Raw genomic sequence first — 27,500 nt, 5'->3', positions numbered from 1 at the left:
AGATCAATGCAGACAGCCGTACACACACACACACACACACGAATAAAAATGAGAAACAGCCAGACGCAAACATGCCAGAATTCCCAAGCGAGGCCGACTTATGGACGTACAAGCGAGTACGTGTGCATAAACGCAAGGAGACCAAAGCGTACGTTGTCATCTCCAAGCTATTAAACGATGTCTATGCTGTCCCACTAGAACCCACCCATGGGTTGAGGAGTCCCACCTTTTTTGTTCAATCCAGCTCGTCGGAATCACATCGGCGGTGATGTATGGTGCCATAACTCTGATAGCCACAATCAATCTCTGCTTTAAAGACACATCCATCTTCTGAAATGCTGATGGTGAGGTGAGGGGTAGGAGAAGCAGGAGGAAAGGGGTGGTGGTCTGATGTCATTGTGGGAGGGTGACGTGTTTGGGCTTTTTGGTTCTTATAGGTGACGTGGACCTGTCAGCTCACATTTGGCTTCAAGAATAAGGTTCATGATGATACATCACAATGGTCTCTTTTAAAACCCAAACTGTTACACCGACATAACCAGAGATGGGCAGTCCATAGGCGGTGGCGAACTTTCCGTCGGTCCGTCGCCGACAGACCCCCATTTCGGTGGTTTCAAATATTAGTGAGGGGTAGAGCAAGAATCTGGTAGGGGGTTGAGCTGCACTTTAATTTTTATGGCCAATTTCCACTAGGGATAGACCGACAGGCCGATTATCTGTGTCGATATTTGGCATTTTGACAAATATTGGCATCAGCCTTTTTACGAATCCGAAGGCTGATAAAGCTGGCATGTCACTGAGCGGTGAATGCTTGTGAACATATTTGGGGTTTTCATCAGGATTTATAAGAAGTTCACAGACAGTTTTTACTTGTTGCAAAGAAATTTTGAACATGTTGAGAACATTTTTTACTGTCTGCGAAGATCATTTGAAACCTTACGAACCCTGATAAAAAAAAAAAATCACTTCGCATGCAGTTGCTCAATGAGATACAATTTTTCAATTTTACATTTCCACTTTATAAAAGATGATGCTGACACACTACACTTTTTATTTATTTATTCATGTATTTAAATTGTTGAAATTTTGTAAAACTTTATTTGCAGTAGAAAACTTTAGGGAGTTATTTACTTGCTAAGTTTTTTAATTTAGTTTAACACATGGTGATGACCTGGGTAGCTCTTTGCATTTTTTTTTTTCATTTTTAAACAAAGCTGTTTATTCTTAATTCAAAATTAGAAGAAAAATCTTCCAAGTGTTGAAAATTTGAGAAGTTGTTTTAACAAGACACTTAATGGCATTTCAACAAAGTTCAAATTTTTTTTTTACATTTTGACACAAATATTTTCTTTTTTACTGCAAATGAATATCGGTTTAAAATATCTTGTTATCAACCTCCTGGGCTACTAATAATCGGTATCGTCATCGGCCCTGAAAAAAACATATTGGTCAATTTCCATAATATCTACATATAAATCAGTTAACTACAGTATACCGAGTTTTGTATACGGTCTCAAAAGCTTCAAGTCTCTAGTTTCACAATTGAACGCAACACTTTGCACTGGACCAAAAGCTTTTCTTGGCCATTGTATGACTGAAACACTCAGCATTGGAACTCCCCTCCCACACGGCACACTACATTGGGCTGTGTGTACAGAGGAGGGGGCGGGAAGGCTTTACTAGACTGAGACGGGAGAGTTTAAAGGAATGAACTATTCATGACCTCTAGGAGGGGTCACCACTCAGTAATACTGCCGCTGAATATTCGCCTCAGTGACATATACTGTAACAGCTTTTAACCCCGTAGACAAAGAAGGGAAACATTTAGACTGTCAAGAAGGCTCCCTCATGTTTTCTTCATTTTGGGTTTTGCTTCCCCTTACTGACTCCTTTTCTATCTACTCACCACCTCATGCTGCCCAAGGCTGGATTTTTAATTATTGAACAATAATCTCTTCAGGCTTTCTGTGCTGTCTGTCAGAGATCAACTATTAGAAGAGTTACTGTTGCATTCTGTTGTATGTATAGAATTTTAAAAAATTATTTCTACATAAACTTACTGTAATTTCTCAAGTAAAACTCACATTAAAAATAATAAATAAATAAAAATAATATGTAAAGCATAATTCACAGAAACATTTTTTATGGAAATTTACTGGTACCTGGGGCTTGTGAAAAAGATGTACTTTCATTCAAATATATTTAATATAAGATAGGTTACAAATGTATATATATATATATATACATATATATACATATATATACAGTACATCCATTTTCTTAACCGCTTGTCCTCACAAGGGTCGCGGGGGGCGCTGGAGCCTATCCCAGCTGGCTTCGGGCAGTAGGCGGGGTACACCCTGAACTGGTTGCCAGCCAATCGCAGGACACACAGAGACAAACAACCATCCACACTCACAATCACACCTATGGACAATTTGGAGTGTTCAATTAGCCTGCCATGCATGTCTTTTGAATGTGGGAGGAAACCGGAGCACCCGGACAAAACCCACGCAAGCACGGGGAGAACATGCAAACTACACCCAGGAAGGCTGAAGCCCGGACTCGATCTCACGTCCTCTGCACTGGGAGGCGGACGTGCTAACCAGTCAGCCATCACATACATTTGACGTTAACATGGCATTGGATTTAAAGTATTTGATTACGAGACAGAAATGCTCACCCGTGAATTTAGAATAAGATATGTTGCGCACAATCATAAATCTGTGGAATAAATAACTGCTTCCATAAACGGATGTGTCAGTCTCGTCAGCACATACGCAACAGAGCAAGGCAAGCATTATTATGATTTTATGTTATTTATTTTTTTAGCATGGATACTAGGTATGTAACGATAATGGCAATATCGTGATATCGGAATATTAAAACTGCCACAATATCGGCAATGCCATGTCACGATATTAAAAACAGCCCATCTGTTTAGAAAATGTCAGGTTGATTTCCATTTATGCAGTTCTAGCACCCTCTGGTGGTTAGTTTTTTAGTGCAGTTTAATTTTCATAAGAGATGTTTTGGCCCTTCTATGTTTAAAATTCACGCTAATGGTCAGATGAAGGGGAACGTAATATGCTTGTGAACCGAGTCAATATGTGGAAGAACTCAATGTGTGTGTGCATTAGCAAGTAAATGCCTCAATAGTAAGTGTTATTAGTTAATGTAGGTTGTTTATATGCATTGCTGTTATGTACAAAAGCACAATATTGTGGTTTTTTTTTTTTAGTATGAGCTAATTTTTTTATAATATTGAGACCTTTTTTATATCCCCAACCTCCCCACAATATCGTGATATTTATCTTATCGTGACCTTCATATCGTGATAAAATTGTATCGTGATGTTTGGATATTGTTACATCCCTAATGTTCACATACTTGTTCAAATGAACACTAATCATGAACTTGTAAGTGCATTCAATTATAAATTTTATTTTTGATCAAATGCAACATGAATATATATGGTTGGGAGGAATGGTAATCTACTTTACATTGTAAAATTTTGTATGTTCATTGAAACATGAACTAAAGTGGGATGGTCCGAGTCCTGAAACTCCAGGGCTGAAAATGAGTCCCAGTCCTGTTCACAACTTTTTTACTTTCTTACTATCAAACCATGACAACGTTTACATGCAGGCAATATTAAGGTTATGGTCAGAAATCGGGTTTCTGGAACAATCGGAATAACACATTTACATGTGCAAGTTGAGAGTTACCCTCGTATACATGGTGTTTGGAATTAACAATTAGCAAGTGTTAATTTGCATGAAGCAGGAAAAGGGTTACTAACGCATCTCTAAAAGCCTCGATGTTCATCAGTCATCAATCAGATTTGTCTATAAATGAAAAAAGTTCAGCATGTTGCTTGTCCTGTAAAGATGACAAGAGCACTGACAGAATTCTCCATGAAAGGGAATTCTATTTTTCTAATGTCTGCATAAGACTCATTGAAATATCTATTACATGTTAAAATCTCTGTTGACAAAACTATATGACAAGCAAGACATTAAACAAGAATTGATGTTGTGGCAGGACACTACGGAGGACGCCATTGTTGTCCAAAAATGTTGCTACATTTTGAAAGTTTGCGTAAGAGCACACTGCTCCACAGTGCTATTGGAAAACTATTTTGTGAAGAGATGAAACTAAAGTTAAGTTGTTTGGAAGGAACATGCAATGCTATAAGTAGAGAAAGAAAAAAGGTCCAGAACACTACCATTAATATCTTATGCCAAATGTTAAGTATGGTGGAGCTTCATTGTTTGGGACTGATTTGCTATCTCAGGGCCTGCATGAATTACTGATGTTGGAAAAATCAAGTCCTAAGTTTATCATGACAATTTGCTGTCTGCCAAATGGTCCTCAAAATGCAACAGGACAACAACCAAAGCACAGAAGTAAATCAACGGGACAATGGCATCAACCGAAACAAAATACACCTTCTCGAGTAGTCAGTGTCCAGACCTGAACCCGATTGAGATGCTGTAGCATGACCTCAGGAGAGTGATTCAGGCCGGAAACCCAAGAATATTGCTGCAATGAAACAGTTTTGTGAAGGGGAATGCCCCACATTGCAAAACTCCAAATTCATTTTGACCATTGTGCAGGTTTGATCTGCAACTATAGGAAACGTTGAGGTTATTGCTGTTATTGGAGGCTCAATCGGTAATTCAATCCAAAGGTTCACATACTGTACTTTTTTCACCATGCACTGTGATGTTTGCATATTGTGTTCAATAAAAACACAAAAACGTAATTTTTGTGTGTGTAATTTGTCTATTGTTGTAACTTATATAAAGAAAGAATAGATCCAATTATTTCATGAAAAAATTATGCAGCAACCCTGATCATTTACAAAGCATTAACATATAGTTAAGTGGGAAACAATGAGCAACAAAGCAACCAAAGCATTTTCAAGACAGTACAAAAAGGAAGGGCATCCAGGTGAGATGCTTCAATGATTCTGGAACTGGCTTGGATGAAGTTAACCCTGGCAAGGACTGACAATGTGGATGGATGAAGGGTGCAGATGAAAGGTGAGCCGGTGATGGATGAGTGGAAGCCAGAAGAGGTGCAAATGCATGATGCTAAGACATTACCTCCAAAAAGTTGAAGAAAGCATTCTGTGACTTGACTGACATAACGTAATCGTTGGTTACAACAGGTGTTCCTTTATGCAAGACGTTTTGCAATCTCATGAGTTCTTTAATGTGCCATCAAGTGCTCAAGTGTTTCATGGCCCCTCAGACCTCCAACAGAGGCCTAACCAACCAGGTAAACAGTAATCTCCTTGTCAAACGACACTTTTGTGGCAGGTATCCAGAATGTCAATGCAAGCTAAGAATGTTATAGGGAGAGAGGAACCAGAAGGCAGCCAATAAAAATGTCTTCAAACAGACGTGCTGATTTAACTCCAACAATAAAGTGATGTGTGTTATTGCGAGTAAATTATCTAATTGCTGCTGAAAAATATAAACTGGTTTCCAAAGTTAAATTACTCACAATATTGTTTGGGTTGGACTGACAAGCAACTTCTTATATAATTGTGAGCTCACACAGTAGTCACTCACTAAGTACACCAGGTACACACAGTTGTAGTGACTGTAGAGAAGACGGACGGGCCTTTTTTTCCCGGCACCAGGCAAAGTGAACAGGGAGGGTCGAGGTAGACGTTGGGAAGGGGGATTGTAGCGAAAGAAAATGAGGAGAGTGAACGGCGGGGGCGGGTTGAGGCTGAAGAGATGAGGGAGGAAGGGAACAAGGGAGAGAGGGAGGGTTGAGTGTTGGAATGAACTCTCTCAGGCTTTGTGGTGCGCGTTTCCCAAGGCCCCCGCCTGGCCCCTTTGATAAATGACACATGTCATTCTGTCAGCTTGTGACACTGCAGCTGGGAGGCCCTGTGATGTATGGCTCTGCTGAAAAAGGAAATCAACTTTTTTTCCCCCTCTCTCTCCTTATCCCAATGTCTGTCTACCTCGCTTGTCCCTTCTCCCTCTGCGCTCTCCCTCCTCCCCTCAGCCCGGGTTGAGTGCATGGCCTTTTTATATGAGGATTTAGGTTTCCCCTGGTCTAGTGGGCTCCCACCTCCTCTCTCTTTCGACAGCAATAGAGAGACATGCACACAGCCAGGTTGAAGCTAGTTCATTCTCACAGGCTTGCATGCACACATGCTGCTATTATCAATCCTATACAAGGCTGAAACTTCAGGAAAGGGGTCAACGCTGCATTGGAGTTGAACCCCCAGGATTTATGACTAAAACAGAGGAAGTAAACAAAGTACACAGTTTCTTTTCAAGCCAAGAGGTGAATAGGAAAGGAGGACGAGGAGGGGGGGGCAAAATTCCAGTTAAGCAGGATGACTGGTGTCTCCCACTGGGTCATCTGTCATCCATGTGTTTGACTGGAGGATGAGCACATGCAGCTTAACTGTACACACACACACACACGCACAGTCCCACAGGAACTGGGATTGAACTTCGAAAAGTAAGCCACGCACACACACATGCAAGTATAAACATAAGCACTTGAAAAGCAAGAAGCCTGCACCATCAATCTTCAAACGGTGCAAACACTTATGATGTAGAGATGTTATTTTGTATTGCAAAAGGATCCAGCCAATGAACCGTTCCCAGGAGGCCAACCCTCAGCCGCCTTCCTGGCGGACAGCCTATCACAGCATCCAACTGACCCCTCCTCTGCATGCACCGCCCACGCAATGGGTGGTCTTTAGTAAGAGCAATCTCTGTCTTTCCTTTTCTTGTGTATATACTTTTTTTTATTCATTCTCTGGTCAGACACTCCCTCTGCCCTGACACACACAGAGACGTAAAAGTATATCGTATCGTATCGTACATTATTTCTCTCAACGGCTGACCTGTCATTGGTGCTGTGGGGATTTAACAGCCAAAAAAGGAAATATGTCAGGAATCAATGAGTTAGGCATGACGGGTATGTTTTTCGGTATGATACACAGAAGACAACAATTTGGAGTTGGACATGTATGGACAAAAATGATGACTGTCAGTCACTCCGGCCCATCATCATAATCAATTAGGGAGCAAGATACGTTAAAAAATTCTGTTAAAATTACGGATGGGCGAGTACTGTTACCAGGTATCGGTATCAGGCCAATACCCTGCCTTTGTTCAAAGTATCGGTACTCACGACGGCGGCCAGTTTAGAATCAGGAACTAGAAATAAGAAATAAGAAGAAATGAAATGGCCATTAATTTTATGCATTTTCAAGGACAAATGCTATATGAGGACATATACATAGGTCATAGAGGACATAGGTCTCTCTTTAAAATCTGTCATTGTTTTTTGGAGGAAGTTTGGCATATCCGTAGTAGGGCTGGGTGTCGATTCAAATTCCCTCAATCGATTCAATTTCAATTCACAAGAGTTCAGTTCGATTCGATTTCGATTTTTTTTTTTTTTTTTTTTTTCTTCCCCGATTCGATTTGATTCACTTCAGTTCAATTCGATATTGATTAATTACGGAACATCTATTCTTCAATATCAAGAACATGATTTAAAAAAAAAACTACAGAAACATTAAATTCCCATAAAGTGCAATAAGTCAGACCTTTCATAAATGTGAGAATATACTTTTAAATTCATGTGAACAGTAAATTTCAAGAAAACTAATATACAAAAAAAATCTGCTCTTTAAAATTCTATTTTCTTGTTAATTTATGGGGAAAAAAGAGGTATTAAAATAATCGATTTGTGGTTTTATGAATCGATATCACACTTGAAAAGTAAAACTGATTCAATATCAATTATTCATTTTTTTAAACCCAGCCCTAATCAAAAGTACTAATGGTATCTGTACTTGGTATTGTATCAGTAACTGGTCAATAGTTGAGTACTCATACTGGTATCGGTATGAAAAAAAAGTGGTATCGAACATCCCTAGTTAAAATGTGACAGATTAAAAAAGGTCTGTCAAAAACAACTTTATTCCTAAATCTACCTGTTATTATCCTCTCTGTTATACATTTCCTCCCAACTATACTGAACAAATCTATATTATTTAGTTAGCAATTAGCATATACAATAACACTTCATAAACTCTAAACTTGTCTCTATGTAACCATGCACTACGTAAAGTCCACCCACCCAGATAGACTTTTTGTGGTTTGCTAGCAAGGGGATAGGACATAGAGCATTATCGGTGGAATAGCAGATAATTATGAAGGCATTTTTTTTCAATTAAAAATCACCTCATAGCTATTTATGTGTCATACAGTGTACAAACATACATACAAAGTCAGCTGATGAGGAGGATGAAACTTAAGCCAAAGGGAGAAAGAGAGCAAACAAAACTCTACAAGGAATTCACAGATTGTCCGGACTGCGGCCACCTGGAGGTCATGCCCTCCTCACGACCCCATCAGATGTCTTCCCTGGCTGGGGTAAGGTTGTGTGCATGGGGGGTAGGTGGGGGGTGGGAAAACAAGGCATCATTAGGACTGAGTGATGAGTGGTGCCGATGTCAGACGACTGCAGGGTAGAGCAGTACCAACACTGCATTTATAGATGCCAGAAGGCCCTCACAATGCTGTCGACAGCAGTGTGTGCGTGTGCGAGTGTATTTAGTAGAGAGGGGGTTTCACCACAACTGGTAAGCACCCCCTGTTAACAAACTGCCTCTGTGAGCCACGGGATGCAGTGTCATACATATAGAGACAACAAATACTTTGAATATGCACATGGTCACTAGACTCTTACCATTAATATCCGTCTACATACATTACATAGTGAAACCACTATGGCTTTTTTATTGTTGCTGAATGTGATTTTGATTTTGTCTTACAATTACAGCGGGAAGAAAGCAATATAAGTAAATGAGGGAAGTAGTGTCAATTTGATCAGCCATTTTTTAATTGAGTCTCAGTTTTAGTCCAGTTTTAATCCAGTTTTAATCATGCTTGTTAGTTTTTAACATAGTTAGTCAACCTCGTCGCGTTTTTATTGTCCATTTTTAATCAACTATAAATCTAGCATTTTTGTCTTTTAGTTCAAGAAAACATTGTTTTATTCGTCTAGATTTAGTTTTAGTCTAGTTCTAGTCAGGACAATCATTTTACCCATGTATATTTTTTTGTCAGCAGATAAAGTTGGACATTTCGGACCTAAAACTATTTCACATAAAATGTTGTCTCATCTTTTTGATGAAAAACAACTTGACACACAATTACAGTATATTACATTAGTTAGCGGTTGGATTAACATTATGTTGGAACGTTATAGCCATTAGATTAATGTTACGATAACTATAGTTTACTTCTTTTTTTTTTAACCGTTCACCATGAACCTCCAGTCTGTCCCATGTGTTTGTGCATGTTGCACTTTCTAGCTGCAGATTTGAATAGGAGTGTGTCACTGTGTGACACATGACAGTGTCACAGACGTGACAGATTAGCAGAGACAAGATTTGACAAAATCATATAATGTTTGTCTCGTTTTTGTTCAAGAACTACAATGTCCATAGATTTTAGTCCAGTTTTTATTAAGTGAAGTATATTTTCATCTCGTCTTCATTACTCGCCAAAAATGCATACTAATTTAGTCCCAGTTATTGTTTATTAATGAGGGTTTTAGTCCAGTCTAGTCAAAATTATTTTTGTTTAGTTTTCGTTGACGAAATTAACACTAGAAGGAAGTGACTTGACAAGAGGGGCAGTGTGCGGTTGTTTGTCAGGCCAAAGGCACCCATGTTGGACCTCAAGGTCAGCTGATAAACAACACATTCACAAGCAAAATGCAGTGAAGGCGGAGAACTTGCTACATCGAGTCTGCCCCATTCCTACGCTCCAAGTTGCGCACATGCACCTCAATTAATCACTGCAATCGTTACACCATGGTAATACCAAAAACAATCTTGATGATCACAGGCACAAACAAAATTTCAAATTGCTATCATCCATCTCACCTGCCCCTACAGGATGAGGAGAGGGGTTCGAGGTGGATGAGTGATCCGCTCATTGGCCTCCCTTTCTGTTTTCTAAAGGCCTAGCCAGCACCATGATAGTGAAAAATTAACAGCAGGCAGCCAAATGGGTAAAGGCGCCAGGGAGATGGAATCAATGCGCGGCATCTGCGGCAAGAGCAGCTATGTAAAACACTTGCCTTAAGTCAGCCGCATCCGGTTAATATTTAATCCCTCCATCCATCTCCACAAAGAGCATTTCCCTTTTAGCTTTAGCTGCCGTTTACTTTGATTACACACAAGCGTTTAGGGTGAGCGGGGGCAAAGCAAGAATGATAAGAGAGCATGTATGCAAGTGATTTGCATGGGGATGAGAATATTTTCAGGTCTGATAATCACTACGAACAGGCCATTTCCAGTTTCAGACGCAAGAAAAGATATAGGCCAGAAGAAATAAGAAACAAAAAACAAAAAAACAACTGAGTTTGATTTGTATTGAGGAGGGAAAAAAGTGATCCATAATAATGTAACAGCCTGAATTTTGCTCAAAGGGCTTCTCTTATTATAATACATGATATGCAATTAGAGCAGGAGTCTGGAAATAAAAAGAGCAATATTATCTTATCTAGGTGTAGAAAATTATTTCTAGGGAGTAAATGCAAAACTCACAACATGAACATGCAAACCCATGTGCGTATTTCTGGAGAACCCTCTGTATGGCGTGTTTTTTTTTGCTTCCTGCTTCTACAAAGCAGCCTCATGCTTATTCTGTAATGAAAGTGGAAAGTGCATTAATTACAGAACCTAACAGTGTGAGCAGTGTGCCAAAAGGTCAATAAAATTTTAAAATACACCAAACACATGTGATATGCTCTATAATTAGAAAATTGGTGTTTGACAGAAAGGGTTACTTAAATAAACTCATTTGTATCTGTTGCACACACACACTGAAACCACTACGGTCTGCCGGTCTTTTACTCACTGCACTTTGATGAAGCATAACATCATAAAACCCTGTGCCACAGCAGAAATAAAGTTAGAAAATGTAGAATGGCATATGGAGAATGTAGAATAATGGCGGCCATGTGTTAAACCAACATGGTGGGTAACTAGATCGAGTCAAGCGACATCTCAGTTAGTATGAAGCTGCAAATCGAACTCTTTAACATATTACATGACAACGATACAACCGCTGATGGAAATTTATAGTCTCAGTATGATGCAGAACAATTCTTCTGCATTTCCATATTTTTGAAATTATGTCAGCAATATAACTGCACATGAGACAGCACAAGACTGTGTACAAACCTTACTAAAACCATAATTGCAATTGCAAATGTTAATATTAAGAATAAAATTAATATTAATACTGCAATGAATAAATAAATGACAAAATTATTAAAATACACTGATATTCCAACAATGCACACACGCACGTGTAGCGGTCCCCTAACTTTTTAGTGATATTTTCATGTGAAGACATATTTTCAAGGACCGACATAGAAACAGATAAATACAAATGATTCAAAGTATGATGCTTCTGCTAGCTTCCACTGCACATGAGTGAGCAGTACTTTACTGACAGTACCAAAAAACTATGTTGCATCTACCATGGAATGTTGTCAAACAGATTACAGATTACAATTATCTACCAAGTAATTTTTCTCATTTACAAACTCATTTTGCAATGTGACACGTGATTTTTTCTTTTCTTTTCATAGCCGTAACAATCAGTGTTTATGGGCATAACAAGCTAGCATTCAATGATTCCTGTAACAACCTAGACAATCTGTAACAGTTGGCAGGTTTGAAGAGTGCAGGTGGTCAAAATTATGTGTTTGGGTTATGTCACTGTACATGCCTGCATTTACAGTAGAGGAGCAAGTACCCCCCACCCCACCCCCCCCCCCCCCCCCACACACACACACACACACCACCACATTATTGTTTTCTCATCCAAGAAACTCGAGGCACTAATAGCGACCCGCCAGGCTTCCCGTTGTGTGTGTGTGTGCGTGCATGCGTGCGTGCGTGTGTGCGTGTCTGCCAGGGGTGGAGCTGGGATGAATAGAACTAAATGTGTATATGTGTGTGGGGAAGAAAATAGTGGGGGAAGGGGCATTTGGCCTGCAATAATTCTTAATTGACACCTGTCAGGATAATGGCGGCGGTCACAGCTGTTGGGGGAGAATTTGTCCATCGTCTCATTCATCTGTCAGCTCTAATCCCCATCCTAAAAGCTGCACCTCCACCCTTTTGACTGCTTGCCAATCCTTTTAGAGCCCGACTTGATGCTTCTGGTGCCCACCTAAACCTGCATCCACTTTAAAGGCTAAAAACAATAAGCTAAATTCACAATATTGTTGAGAAGATGCAGTATTTCATGACGACGTGCAAAGAAACACCCAATAAGAGCCTAACTGATAAAGCAAAAGAGTGTTATTATCTATCTATACATACACGCGCACACATATTCACTTGATGCTTTGGAGTGTCAGAGAGCAATTATTTATCCAGCATGGTGAGAGGATAAACACACAGGAGAGTGTAAAAGTGCAAGGAATGGGAAGTGCAGGGGTAGAAGGAGAGATGAGAGGTGTGTGAAAGAGTTGTGGGGAGAAAGCGCGAGAAAGAGAGAGGCATTAGATGATGCAGAGGCGGAGGAGCATGCAGGGTTTGGGTGTCCCTGGATAGGATTCTCGTGTAGTGGGCCCATCTTGTTTGTTTGTTGGCATCAAAGCTCTGATTCTCATTCCCCCTGTTTAATGATGTAATGAGTGGGTAAGCTACATGTTGTTGTTGTTTTTTGCTTGCACTGAGGAATTCAAATACTTATTAGACAAAATATTCTGTAATTGCTCATCTTTTATTGATAGAAGCAACATGTTAAATTTGGCTCTAGCAGTCTTACACGTAGCCTCTTGTGGGGCCAAGGCACTGATCAGAGCAAATGTACCCTGGCTGCAAAAATGTAATACTTTCGTTAAGAAAATTTTAGATGTCAATTTGTGCTTCTTAAATCTTGCATGACTACTCTCGAACGGTTCCTCTCTTGTCTTCCTCAAGTCTTTAAAGAATGTGCCAAAGGAAAATGTTGATGATGTAGTTGCCCTTAAATCTCACATATCCTCTATGAAAACAAATTGTACGAAGCCAGTCTTAACAAAGCACTGATAACAGCAAGCGTGCAGCATTTATCATAAATTTCCATCCAATCTTAATTTCACCAAAGCGAAAAAAGAAGAAAAAAAAGTGATCAGTTCTGCTGCTACAACATTGTAAAATTAAGCACCAAAAGAAAAAAAACTTTATTCAGGGGGAACTTGTTTTTCTATGGAAATCAGGAATAAGGCTGCTTGTCAGCTCAGTCCCAGAGGGCAGCTTTCTATCTGTTTTAAACTTGACTCACTCTGCCTTTTTTTTTCATTCTTTTTTGGATCCCATGACTTGTTGCTGTTTTTATGCGCTGCAAGGCAGGCAACAAAGCACATCTGGCTACTTTAATGATATGATTTCCCATCATACTAAGCCACCTCCATTCTGACCTCCCATGGAGTCTTGCCGGCTCCACTTTAACCATTAGGTAGAGGTGTGTGCGTGTGTGCGCATCCTTTTCTGTTTGTGTAAAGTGCAGTAAGGACAACACAACCGCTTGTGGCATAGTGCCCTGGGGGCATGTCTGGTTAAGAACAGCCTCAAACAAGGAGGGGGGAGAGGGGGTCTGCATATCATGCATTTTATTTCCTTAGCTATGAGAGAACACAATGTTTAAACCTCACTAATAGCTGCTATTAGTTACTAGTAATCAATACCACTGTTGCAACAGTTTTAGAGAACACTCATTTCTAAGCGAGAACAGACGAGATGCAAGCCAGCAGACCAGCAGTCCTGGTGACGTGAACGTAACACATGGTTTAACCTTTCAATGGCCCGAATCCCACATGCAAATTTAACAATTTGTTTGTGAGATGCCCCAGGAGGAAAAATGGCTATCGATGAGGCCAATCAATGCCACCTGCTATTAAAAATGCTGCTCCAACCATAGTAACCTCAAGCCGAGTCTGAGTACCACACACAGCCACGCACACGCGCGCACACACACAGACTATGAGGGAATGCCTAGAACACACACAGTACAACTAAAGCAGGGAAATAAAATGGCTTGTTGAATGAAAAGATTTGACAGTCAAACGTAGGGCTGGGCGATATGGCCAAAAATTTAAATCTCGATTTTTGCAGTCATTTGTGATGATTACGATTTTAATCGATTTTAATCTAATAAACCCAACAAACATTTATTTAAAGGTTTAATTTATTCAAAAATGATTCCTGTGTAAAAATGTTCAGACAACAATGATGTATACTAATTCTAAATGTGTTATAACATAAATTTAACATTCATAGTTTGTTCTTAAATGCCACAATTAAGTAGTTAGTAGTTATTGTAAACATGTCTTAAAAAACACCCATCCAGCATTCTGCTACGTGTGCAAAATTACAACTCACAGAAACATTTGAATATAACAGAACATAAGAACAACAGCTTTTAATAAGCCAGAAGACAAAATTCGATTGCACGATTAAGCAAATTTTTAACGATTCAATTTTTAAAATGACGATGTATCAAATTATTTTGATTTATTGCCCAGCCCGACTCGGACCTGATGAAAATGTGGAGCTGCTCTTCTGAGGTTGTTTTTGTGCTCTGCACTTTTGTGGGGGAACGAAAAATTGAGAAGAGGTCCTGCACATCCTCCTGCAGAGGATGACTAACATTGTGTGGTTACCATTACACCCGTTCAAGTTATTCATTCCATGAAAACTAACACCAGTCCGTGCTAAGATCCACTCTCTCTAACACTGTTACAACACTCTTGGAATGGATTCGTTTACACACTCTATTTCATATACAAAACATTTTTACCTTTGATTTAAACACACTTTTCTCTTAAGTTGTGGACTTATCATTACAACCTTACATCACAAATGAATTTTAGAAGGACAAAAAAAATTAGCAATTCCTTTGCTAAAACAAACATTTAAGGTAAACTCTTTTAATAAAGGGAACAAAGCACACCTATTGACGAAACATTCCTCGGGACAGTGGTGCAGACATATAAGTGGGTAGGGGCACATAAATCTGTGCATACTGTTGATTTCGGGGGGAGACTATCACCTAACAGTATCATCAAGTAAGAGCACAAAGGTCGCTGTGTAATCTTAGCTACCCCGAGCATGCAAAATCATTAATCCCTGGGCACAGCGAGCCTCCAGCTGGGAATAAACTGGAAGCCTTCAGCAAGGCAGCGACAGAACTGAGTCGGGACGCCGCTTTTTTTTCTTCTTTTTTTTTATACTTTCACACAGTCAAAATGTTTTGATGTGTTTGTGATTTAGTCCAAGGAGCACGAAATGTGCAAAAGTGTAAACATGTCTACGAAATTCCTTATTTTAAAAAGCGTTCACGGGAAGCTTCTACATCATTACGTTGGAATTGGTCATTAATACAAAACTGAAAACTTCTGCAACAGTTGGAAATGATCCGCCCGTTCACTTTTTTTTAAGAGAAACATATCATTCCACTTTTACTTTGAAAAATCCCTTTGAAAAAAAATAATTTGAAGCAAAACAATTAGCAAAAAGATGGGGTGCGCTTATTACAAGGTTATATGAGGGGTGGCGGTGAGGATGGCGAGGGCTTACTAAAGGTCATTAACTGGCATTGTCTCCTGGCGTGATTAGTCAGGTAGCAAAGTCCATTTGTCACCTGCACAGGCAAATTGAGTTGGTGCTGCACTAGAGGCTATAGGGACTGTATAATATCAGCTTGATTACATCAAGGCAGCTGCGGACTTGACACCTTACTGAATTTGTCAGCATTAATCGTTAGGGCCTGTCACAAATCCATCAGCTGCACAGATAATTAGGGCTCTCTCTAATGAAGCCGACGGGTATAGCAACCTTACCCCCTTCACTCACTCCTCTGAATGTACACACACTTGCGCGCGCGCATACACACGCCCACACACACACGCACACACTCACACACACACACACACATACAGTCTCTCTGTCACACTCACACATACCTATAATTACCATTATGGGCCACAGAAATAAAAAATTAAATGTGTTCCTCCTACTTATCTTCCTCCTTTTAACCTGAATGTTACACTTAGTAAAAAACAGCATCAAACTTGTTTTTTCATTTTGCCTTCTCATCAATAATGTTGTTCAATGATACAAGTTTGTGCATTTGTGAAAATGTGAATAAATGAATAGACACCTTTTTTGGTCTACAGACATTGATCCACTTGCACTTTTTTTAAACAAGCGTTTTATATTATTTAAAAGCAAAACAAAAAAACTAAACAAAAATAATAATGAGCGTAGGATCATCTATTTATGTCCATTTTAATTGATTTACAAAAATGTCACATTATAAAAAAAACGGTTTCAGAAACTTTTTTGGGGAAGAGTAACACAAAATATTAACTAAAAATTAAGATGAGCATTAGGGATTCCCCATACACTATTTTTACTTATTGACATGACCGGCAGAATTTGATCACCTTGCAACCTAATGCACCATATTAATGATTTTTAAATAAGAAAATAATACCGGCAATATTAAAGAATTCAGAATTTCCAAAATATAACAATTAAGAGTTCTTACATTGCTATATATATACCAATATTTGTTTCCAACTTTTTAGCTTTGATTTACGTCTAACTTAAGCATTGTTCTTGCTGTACTCGTAGGTAGACACAGGTTACTATTTGCTCCCATTGGAGACTCACGTTAGTCTGGTGTGTATGTGTGTGTGTATTAGTGATTTGGTGCGATTTGGATCACGGCAGAGTGAGAGGCTGGTATTATGTACGACGGTAGTGCTGAAGAGAGAATAGAAAACATCCTGAGCGCCAAGTTGTGATGGACCATTACAACAGATGATGGCACTCAGTGGACAATGTGATGGATCAATGGGGTGTGTGATATGGGAGGGAGGGAGCGTGGGGAATGGAGGGGTCAAAGAGATGTCATGTTTTCATGCAGTGGGCTAATGAGAGTCACTCTGATTCCAACAAGGGTACCCTTTTCCAGAGGTTTTTTTTTTTAAATAACCAAACCCCCAACATGCACACAATACACTCAAGGGAAGTAAAGTCTGCCTGAAAATCTAAATCTGAGTGTTTTTCTCACAGTCTGGGCCTGAATTCACGTAAACACAGCTTTGCTGGAAAGGCAGACAGAAATAAGTCGAATGTGAGCACCGGTTGCACCTTCTCTACTCCTCCACATCATCAACATCCTCCTCCTCCTCAACATCACTAGCAGCAGCTCTACGCTTAAAAAGATAAAACCTGCCGAGTTCAAAGTCTTCGCCGGCTGGCCCTCCTCTTCGACCCGCTTTGCACCTCATATTTCAAAATCTCTTTAAAATTCTGTAACTGTCTTTTGTTCACTCGAGTTGTTAATGCCTAACTTCAAAGAGTCGGCCTCATTAGCACAGAGGTAGAAACCCCTGTCACTCATTTACATTTGTTTAAAGGCTGCAGGGAGACGAGAGGGGAAAAGGGGGGAGTCCAGATCCAAACCACTAGAAGTCAATGGTGTCGGCCCTCTGCCAACACCTGGGTTTATCAGCTGGCCACACTGTAAATATTAGACTCCCCTTCAGCACTGGATATCGATCCTGATACTACACCGAGTCTTGTTGGAGAGGATGTAAGGTGAATTGGGATGGGAATACAAAAATAAAATTTCAACATTTAGTGAGGGAAATGACTGAAACCTCTGATGTGACAAATGTTTGGATGCATTTTTTTTTTTTTTACAATTAACCACTCAGCACGCACACCATCCTTTCTTTTAATTTTACTTTGCTCCCTCAAAATCAATTTTCCAGTTGTAATTCAAAACTTTTTCTGATCCTTGCTGAGACAACAGAGGGGTGGAGTGTTAACCTGACAAAGCATGCCTGCCTTTGCAGAGGGAATTTATTGAAGTTTATCAGGAATGAACAGATCAGAGAGAGCCATGTGACAGGCGATCAATCACCAGTCAAATCAAGGATGGCAATCCTCTAATAAAATAACAAAAAAGAGAAAATAATCCTCTCTCACCAGTTTCCCCCTTTCATTCCCATCATTACTCACTCTTGGGTTTCAAAAGCTTATTTTTATCCCCCCGAACGGAAACATTCAGTTAAATTTCCCATCCCAAAAATGTCCCAGATAGTAGATACCAATCGAGATGGATCAATGTACAGAAACGTGTGTAATTTCTGCAAGTGGGGAGTGAGGTAGCAAAAATAAATGTAATTCAATAGTTAAATCATGTGATTTTAGCATGCAGCACAAGCAAAATAATACAATGTTAAATAGAGGGCTTGAGTGAATAAAACAAGTAGAGTATTTGGCTAGAGGGTGAGAAATGGTTGTGGAGAAGGGGCGGGTTATACCTGCTGATCGGCGCGGTTCTTGCTGCTTTCTCCTCGGCATAGTGACCGTCAGCCTCCACAGTGTTTCTCATGCAGAAATTACAAAGAACTCAAGACTGTCAGTGGTGAAGAATCATCCCTTTTTGGTGGGAGAGTGTTTGATCTCGGAGCTGAAAATGTCAGTCTTCTTTTTCACACTGGATATTTTTAGACGTAATAGCTGGATCGGCTCCTGCGACGTGGAGCTCAAAAATTACGAACGGACTGGAGCAACTCGGGAGACCTTCATGTCCATCAAATATCATCTTCCTTCATCTCCCTCGTGGTCGGGTTGGAAAGAGGAGCAAAAAGCTCCAAACCCAAAGTTTACAGTTCACCTGATTGAAGAAAATAAAAAAATCTTCATATAGTCTTTGAATGGAGCGATAGTTTGCTGCACTTTTTACACGCGACAAAACTAAAGCAATAAATAAACAAAACAAATAAGTCCGACGTTAACCGCACGCACACTTCTTGGTAAGAAACGAGTCCCTTCAGTTTCTTTCGAAGCCAGAACCCTGAAAGAGAGGAACATAAAAGACATACAGGCGTTAGATGGGTTAATGTCATTTCCGTCACCACTACGCCACCTCAACCCGCCCGGATCCAGCCTCACTCGTCCGGCGGAGACTTTTCCTCCCTCCTGTTCAACCCACTTTCTTTTGGCGTGGAAAAAAAATAAACACAACGATTGTCTTGCTCTCTTACCTACGCTCGAATAGTGGCGCAAATGATCATCTCATCGCATCTAGAGGACAGAGTCGCATTTTGAGGGGTGGCTTGACTGTTTGATGCGGTGAGAAGGAAGGGATCACTTGAGAGGCGAACAAGACGCATCCAAAGCTTTCGCCAACAACACATCAGATCGACATGGACTACTAGCACGTTTGTCTCTTAAAAGAGGGGACAAACGAAGGAGGGGGCTACTCCGGCGACAGATCCGAGCTCTTTTCCCCTCCTAAAAAAGTAAAAATTGAAACACGGCGGATCCAGAAGCTGTTTCAGACAGTCTCAACTGATAGACAGACGCATCGAGTGGCTTTTCCTGCTACATTTTTACTCCTCCCCTTCTCCACAAGCGTCACCCCTGACAGAGGAGGCTACCTGTCAATCTTTTTAATTGTCTTGTCCCTTTACCCAACCAACTCCCCCTTTCTCACTCGCTCTCTTTCTCTCTCGCTCTCCCTCCCTCCCTCTCCCCAGCTTTGCTGTAAAAAGAAACCCGACATTAGCAGCCCATCAGATTCTCATGTAGCCATTAAAAGCGCACAAACAAGAATCTTGAGTCAGACTGAAATATTATCACCACGTCCACTTCATACTTACAGAAAATAAAAGTACAGCACCGACAAAGCCCGAGTTGGCAGGTCAGTGTTACACGACTGTCATTAAACCGTGGTTAAAATACAGACAACACCCCACAAAAAGCTCACATATGCCTATTCAATTAGCAATACAAGCTAAGCTTACAGGTGTACATGTGACCGCGAATGCAACACAGCTCTTTACACACGTCGCTTGACGTTTAAACGCTATACGTTTAATATTATTCGACTGCTGAATGAGAGCACGTGAGTCACGCTGTTGTTATTTTTGTGTGGGAACGGAGGTGTGGATGTGTTGGGAACCGAGGATTGATTTGTTTCACCTTACTAGGAAGTGAGTGTCGTGTCCGGGAAGAAGAGGAAAGGGGAGGGACTCCAACGACGCCGACGAGTTGGCTTGTGTGGGTCGCTGGCTCGCTGCTGTGCTTCTCTTCAACCGAGGCTTCGTCACAACCAAACGTTTTGTGTTAAATACTCCACGTAAGGACGGATGCAAAATGGGAGTCGCACTACGCGGTATATTGATGTTTGTTTTCGATTAGAAGCAACGTTAGAGCGGAGCTGGGCCTGTATGTTGTACGCGCGAAGGGCGAGCCTCTAGCAGGCTAACGCCACCTCAAGTTGCCCGTGAACTTTGTCACATTTCGGGGGCAATGTCCGGTTCGATGTGGGCGAAAAGTGCTCGGAAGCCGTTTTTGTTTTCACTCGTCGCTTCGAGACGGAGAGGCACCGACTCACTTTCTGGACTTCTTCCGGTTCCGAGGCGCCCCATCATCGATATGTCCTACTCGGCGCACTTCATTGATTTTAAAGGATCCTCCATAGCGAGCAGCATGAAAAAGATGGTCGTAAACAAGCTGAGCCCCAGTTTTAGAGAGGCCGCCTCGGTGCAAACTGTTCCGGTTCCGACACCCGCAGACGCGGACTTGCTTGTCAGAAATCGGTAAGTTCTTATTTCTGCACGTTTTAAATACAGACCCACAAGCGTGTTATCTCACTATGTGTACTGTATGTTATGTGTTTACAAGTTGTAAATAAAAGAAGCGGGCTTAGTCTTACTTGCCTCGTTTCAGCCATGTCCACCAGAAGCAGCAATCATCCACATCACAAGATGGCAAAATACGTGAGGAATAAGAGCTGTACTGTAATTCCAAGTTCCGCCCTCTCTGCATTTGTCTATCAATCCATCTGGCATCTCCCTCGCTCCCTCTCTCTCCCTCTCTCTGTCTTCATGTCTGTCTACGTCACCAACCTGCAAACACAAAGTCATGGGGGGTCCACTGGTACCAGTAGATGTGATAGAGGAGATGCAGCACTGTCTTTTCACCTATTTGAAGGAGCACAATACTGGTCACTGCGCCTCCACAATTTAAACGCATTTCCTCACAATCCAGTTGCAAGGCGGTTAGGACTAAACATAACAGACTTTTTAAAGTTATAAATCCAGCTTAAAGTTATATTTTACCAATGTTGTTTTATTAGATATACATGCTTGACTTGAGGTTTTATGTTAAATATGTCTTACGCAGTTAGCTTGGGTTTTATATTGTGGCATTTACGGCCCAATAAAATGTAGTTTTGCACCAGTCGAAGTGAAGATTACATTATAGCCTACAGGATCGTGATTATTTGCTTGTAAATGAAGACCTTTGACCATCAGGGACTTAGCGGTGGTTGGTCGCGGCGATCTCACAGTTATGTATCTCGGATGTTTTAAGTCAGCATAAGGGGTGAAAACCACATTTACTTTTTCAGCCAATATTAATAAAATCGCACTATCTTTCACAAATAAAAATCCAGTCATATCGTCTCACAGAAATATTGACAAGTCTATGACTTGTCTGATAATTACGTACAACAAAATATTTAGACCTAAACGAAAGCGTACATAACAGCAATCTGAGAAAATAATGGCAGTGTATCATTTCTCTTCTTTTTTTTACATTCCCACCTTTGTCAGGATGATCTCCCACAATTCCGCATCAGATTAAATGTTGCAAAGCACCTCCAAAATGAACTGATAGCTTCATTGCGATGGCATCTTTTGCTTTTTAAATAAAATGAGCCAATTAATTTTACTTTCAGATGTAGTATGTTAATGTATAAATATGTTTCAAAAATAATATTTAATTGTAAGTGAGGATGTAACCATGGAACATCATTAAAGCTGTATAATTAAGCTTATTTTTAAATCGATTGGAATGTCAGTATCACATCTGTTTATTTGACCCCTTGTCACCTCTGTTTTGTCTGTGGTAATAGTTTTATTTTTTAATTTGCAATTAATTTATTCAATCACCTTGACCCCTCTCTAGCCTGCAGAAGCATTATCTTCACACACAACATGCACAATAATGAGACCCAAATGCTGATCTAAAATATTTTATTAATAAAGTCAGTTTATTTATTCACTTCCTCCATCTCACATGTTTCTTCACTCCATCATGTTGCCAAAGATGAAAATAGTCATCTTTGTGTTGAAGCAACTATGTATGGTTTTCAAAGTGCAGTCTGTTGCGCGTATCTGAAGGCAATGAATCATGATATCATGCATTGCGTTGTGTGATATAAGCATTTCCTGTCAGTGCAGCTTGCGGCTCTTTTCTAGAGGAAAAAGCGGATCATTTCCAGAACAAATCCAAGTGCAGATGTATCTGAAGACGGATCATTGTGTTAACCGTTTTATGTCTCATCTTTCATCCCCAAATGTATGGTTGTTTGTTTTTATTGTCTTTCAGTTTTGTGGGGATCAACGCCTCTGATATTAATTATTCAGCAGGCCGTTACGACCCGACGGTGCAACCTCCCTTCGACGCTGGATTTGAGGGTATCGGTGAGGTTGTCGGCCTCGGCCTCAGCGCCAGCTCCCGCTACACCGTCGGGGACACTGTGGCCTATTTTGGCAGCGGCGCCTTTGCTGAGTACACTGTGGTTCCCGCCAAGGAAAGTGTGCCTGTCCCTTCGGTCAAGCCCGAGTTTCTCACCCTGCTGGTCAGCGGCGCGACCGCCTTCATCGCCTTGAAGCGTCTGGGTGACCTGGCCAAAGGCGAGACTGTTCTTGTCACAGCGGCTGCAGGAGGAACGGGGCAGTTTGCGGTGCAGTTCGCCAAACAGGCCGGGTGTCACGTGATCGGGACCTGCTCATCCAATGAGAAAGCGGGCTTTCTTAAGTCTATCGGGTGCGACAGGCCAATTAACTACAAAGCAGAGGATTTGGCTGAGACCCTAAAGACAGAGTACCCAAAAGGCATTGACGTGGTTTATGAATCAGTCGGGGGCAGCACTTTAGAACTGGCAGTTAACTGTTTGGCGAAAAAAGGCAGACTAATAGTCATTGGCTTCATCTCAGGTTACCAGTCTGCGTCGGGAATCCCACAGTTCAGAGGGGCAACTTTACCCGTAAAGCTTCTCCAGAAGTCAGCAAGCATTCGAGGTTTCTTCCTTCCTCACTTCATAAGCGACTACAGGGAGGCTCTGACTCGTATGATGCAGATGTTTGCCACGGGCAAACTTGTGTGCGAGGTGGATTATGGGGATTTGGCCCAAGAAGGGAGGTTTGTTGGCCTGGAGTCAGTCTTCCGAGCTGTGGACTACATGTATGCAGGAAAGAACCTTGGCAAGGTTGTCGTCGAAGTGGCACCTCCCTCTAATTCAAATAGTAAACTGTAAATGTCTGCGCCAAAAAAAAAAAAATTCTACATGCACTTTAAAATCCGCAACAATGCAAATATGGCATGTAATGAAGTGAACTGGCAATGGCTATTTTACCAAATTAATAGATCAGCGATGCAAAATGTTTGTGATACACATTGCACTACTTTGTAAGCACAAATAATAATAAAAAATCAGTTTTTGAGTGTTTGATCAGTTTGAGGATTTTACTTTCACTTTGCACAATCATAACAGTGGGCTGCATTTTTTTTAAATCATGTAAACAAAGTAGGCAACAACATTTTCTAAAGTAGTTTTGGATGTCAAATCCTGTTTTTTTTTTTTTATATGGTCCGGATTTGTTTTGTTTTTTGCAATTTGATGTTTAAAAAAGTATAATACCTGATTATTTTGTCGCAACAAAGCTGAAAAAAGATTGTGACTTTCCAATAACTGCAATTTAAACCAAGAATGCTTGAACCTACCAACTAAACCTCAATAAGTCTATGATGCATATAACACAGTGTACACTGAGCCTTAAGCAAAAAAAATACAAATACCCTTGCAGAAAGTGAGGCAAAATCTCTTTCAGTGGTCTAATATATAGAGTAATCAATCCCTTGGCAGTTCAGGTTCTTGGAACCTAGCTTAAAAGTCAGTAGAGTGCAGTGTTCCCTTGAGGCTGCGTGGCTGGGCTAGTGTGCTATCTAGTTGCTTACCAAAAGCAAAAGACAACCACATAGCGTGTAACACAAAAGCATATGGGGCAAATTGAATGGAACCACACAAAAAAAACATCCAGAAAATGTGTGTCATTCTTGTTACTTATTTTTTTTAATGCAGACCAGTGTAATTAAGATCAGAAAAATGAATAAAGTATGCATTTAAAGCGGAAGTGTTGTATGTGACCCCACTAATCTAAACTTGGCATTCTGATTGATAATGCGTTTGTGGAATATGAATTAAGCAGGAAAAGACATGCATTATTTATATAGGTAACGACCAATCACAGCTCAGCCTGCGAATGTCACATGACCAAACTCAGAAAACAGGTGAGCTAAGATTAGTTATTACCTGAGCAACAGTGGTGTCATTTTCAGTCAACAGAAAGTGGCAAAATGGCTGCCCCCTGAGATGGATAAAAACTGCTGATTTTGCTTTGTAGTTAATTTTCCACAAACACAATATTAATCAGAATACCACATTTAGATGATTGGGGCTGCATAGAGCATACAATATTATTGTTAAGAAATTTTTGGTGTTGACTTCCCCTTTAAAAATCTTGCATAAATGTATATCTAACCTCTATTACATTTAGCGCTGCAAAATTATTTCAGTGTTTAATGTTCATACCCACTTTTACTCATTTCAGACCAGATGCCTCACTCTGCTAGCTTTTAGCGCTCTCCGGCTCTTCATCTACCATAAATGTTTTATAGACTTCATTGTTTGTCTTTTAGGGGCTTATGTGGATATGCCAAAAGTGAATACTGCTCCAGGTGTGCTTGATATTTTATTGCCTGTGGTTTAGCTGGCAGAAACACAATCCAAGCAATCAATCTTTGCCTTCACTTGCCCCAAAGCTGCACATAATAAAAATGTGTCCAGTTAACTAGCAGTCAGACTTAAAATGGCTACTGCACAAAGAAAACCTAAAAAAAAAAAAAAAGTGAGTTACTGTACCCTACTTGCCCTTTGACGTTTATTTTCATTCCCATGCTTTGTATCAGTAAACCATTCAAACTTTCTTGGGACTAACTAATTCTGCATATTTTCAAATTTAATTGGGTTACACCTGGACAATTTTTAAAAGCCTCCCAAAAAGTTTTCTAGTCCTAAGAAGAAAAAAAAAGACAGAGAATCAAAGTAAGTAGGAAAAAAGACTGGCAGAGATGGCTTTAGCCTTAATATACTGTGGACATGTTATTTCCTCATCCAGGTGGCCGCTCACAGTACAACCCAGTGTGATATACTTTACAGGTGTGACGCAGCATGCACAGTGGTTAACTTGACCAGATGGGACAGGAAATCACAAACACACCCAGCCAAATTTGCTTCAACACTACATGTGGAGCAAATCAGGGGGAAACAGGTAAATTCAAATTAGGCATCGCTATTGCCGTTTCCTCGAGGTCTACAGCTACATGCATAATTATCCATTCAAAGTTGTCCTTTTCTGACTCGGGTAAAGGGTATAAATAAGGTGGAAATGAAACAGGATAAGTTGATCAAAAGCACAAACAGGTGATCATTTAATTATCACAATCACCTCTGGAAACACCCCTGCTGCTTCAACATTATGGAATGGAGAAATAAACCCGTGACACAAAAGGTGAGAGGGGAGATGATGCACATGGATGTTTAGATAAATTTAGCATGCTTGACTACTGTTTGCATCTACGTTGCATGGCAATGAGGAGGCCACGTTTAGCATCTCTTCAATTAACAGGAGAAGCCTTGTCTATGCGTCCTCCAGGGCCCACCTGTACCTTGGCTGATTAGTGAGCAGTCACAGCCCCAATTAGAGAACACAGCAACCTGGAGAGACAACACTCTTTATTTAATTGGATTGTGTTGCAGACAGAGGCTCCTTACCTGCTACATAGGGAAGCAACCTGGAACTGTTGGGAGTAAACGAGACATTAAAGACTACAAAAGTCTTTTCGAGGGACTTTTTGTACTATGGTAATATGTGTTTATTGATACCAGGAGTTCATCGAATTTTCCACTTAAATACAGTATATTGTAGTGCTGAGCATTAAAGAGTTACTTCACAGCATGTTTGTTTTTTAAAAAAAATATATATAGTTAATGAAAACTAATGGCATAACTAAAACTACATAAAAAAAAAGATGTTAATGGAATAAATTAGAGCAAGTGTTTGTTTGAAAGATAGCTACATTTTACATTTACATACAGCTAACTATAATTATAGCAACACTGTCCTTCATTTGTGTCCTTGCCAATATTGTACCTGAACATATATACAGTGTTCAGCACCCCCCTTGGAAAAATGTAAATATTTTATTCAATATCTCAATGAACAATTTCCAAAATTTTGACAAAATGTTTTCTGTAAAATATGCTCTTCTCAACATGACGTGGTGGATAATAGAATGCATAGATTAAAAAATCTTCACTTTAATTAAATTAACTATTGTAAAAAAAAATGTATGCATCGCACAACAAAACCAACTACATCTAATATATTCTATGACCTCCATGACTTACGGATAGCAACATGTCTGCTAGGCCTGGAATTTGTCTTTTTCTCGGGGTCTACTTATTAAGAAAACTAAATTTTTTGTGTGTGTACTAATTGAGAAATCTTGTTTGCTATCAATGGCCCACATTTGTGGGAGTATTTTGTGGAATAGTATCCCAAAGAAAATCTTAATTCTGAAAGGAAACTAAAGGTCTTCTTACAAATCTGTTCAGGTGCACTCATTTATGCTGAACACTGTATATACACATACATACGGTATATCGCATTTTGGCACCCCGGGCTGAGTCTAAAGTCTTTGATTTTAAGAGTTAAGTTAAGAGTCCCAATCCATCAACACTGCATTAAGGAATAAAAAGACTGTGCATCCAATTTCTTCTCAAATTAATATAGAAATATACACACAGACATGTATATACTGTACATCAATGTGTATCCATTATGTTATATGTTTTTTTTATATGTATGTATTTATTTGTTTATTTTAATGCTGTCACACAATTAAATTGTTCTAACTAATTAATCACACAATTTTCTGTAATTAACCATGATTAATCAAATTTTTCTACATCTGCTTTTACATTATTCTTCAAAGCTTGTAACAGACATTTCCTTGAGTAAAATCTTGGAATTAATGTAAAATCATCAAATTGAAAGTACATTTAGATTCAAAGAATGTTCTAATAGCTACCTTTGGTCTTTGAATACAATTATTCTCCTGTAAAATACAACTGTTGAACAGCTTTACAGGCATCTTATATTCTTCTCACAGTAACAATTCTTAAAACTTCCCACTTACAGGTTTGGAAAATTCTCCTTTACAGGTTTAGTTCTGCAAACAAGCACCACACTTGGTTTGCGAGACCCTGTGG

At 39.9% G+C, this 27,500-nt stretch overlaps 2 protein-coding genes across 4 annotated transcripts in view; one reads left to right on the top strand and one right to left on the bottom strand.

The window, feature by feature from the left end:
- Positions 1 to 20,958, bottom strand: part of tshz1 (teashirt zinc finger homeobox 1) — a 45,277-nt gene extending 24,319 nt beyond the window's left edge. Inside the window, exons 1-2 of one of the 3 annotated variants that reach the window (XM_077575748.1) lie at positions 20,818 to 20,958; positions 18,412 to 18,947 (exon numbers count right to left, since the gene is read on the bottom strand). In XM_077575748.1, the coding sequence (XP_077431874.1) occupies positions 18,412 to 18,451 (40 nt within the window). In that variant the 5' untranslated portion in view covers positions 18,452 to 18,947; positions 20,818 to 20,958. Of the gene's footprint in view, positions 1 to 18,411; positions 18,948 to 19,137; positions 19,548 to 20,813 lie in introns of those variants that run through there. The other 2 variants (XM_077575749.1, XM_077575747.1) reach the window with 2 other exon arrangements.
- LOC144057819 (prostaglandin reductase 3-like) lies at positions 20,050 to 23,618 on the top strand. The gene is made up of 2 exons (XM_077575750.1): positions 20,050 to 20,697; positions 22,493 to 23,618. The coding sequence occupies exons 1-2, from the start codon at positions 20,408 to 20,410 to the stop codon at positions 23,421 to 23,423; spliced, it is 1,221 nt and encodes a 406-aa protein (XP_077431876.1). The 5' UTR covers positions 20,050 to 20,407; the 3' UTR covers positions 23,424 to 23,618.
- The last annotated feature ends 3,882 nt before the right edge of the window (positions 23,619 to 27,500 follow it).

The sequence above is a fragment of the Vanacampus margaritifer genome, chromosome 9 (genome assembly GCF_051991255.1).
Source record: "Vanacampus margaritifer isolate UIUO_Vmar chromosome 9, RoL_Vmar_1.0, whole genome shotgun sequence".
NCBI classification, from domain to species: domain Eukaryota; kingdom Metazoa; phylum Chordata; class Actinopteri; order Syngnathiformes; family Syngnathidae; genus Vanacampus; species Vanacampus margaritifer.
Note: the sequence above shows the minus strand (reverse complement) of the source record. Positions and strands in the feature narration are given on the sequence as shown.

Bases quoted from the DNA above. Each gene is read 5' to 3' on its own strand.
- LOC144057819 (XM_077575750.1), top strand. From the start codon at position 20,408: ATGTCCGGTTCGATGTGGGCGAAAAGTGCTCGGAAGCCGTTTTTGTTT. The intron at 20,698-22,492 runs GTAAGTTCTTAT...ATTGTCTTTCAG, and splicing joins GACTTGCTTGTCAGAAATCG to TTTTGTGGGGATCAACGCCT.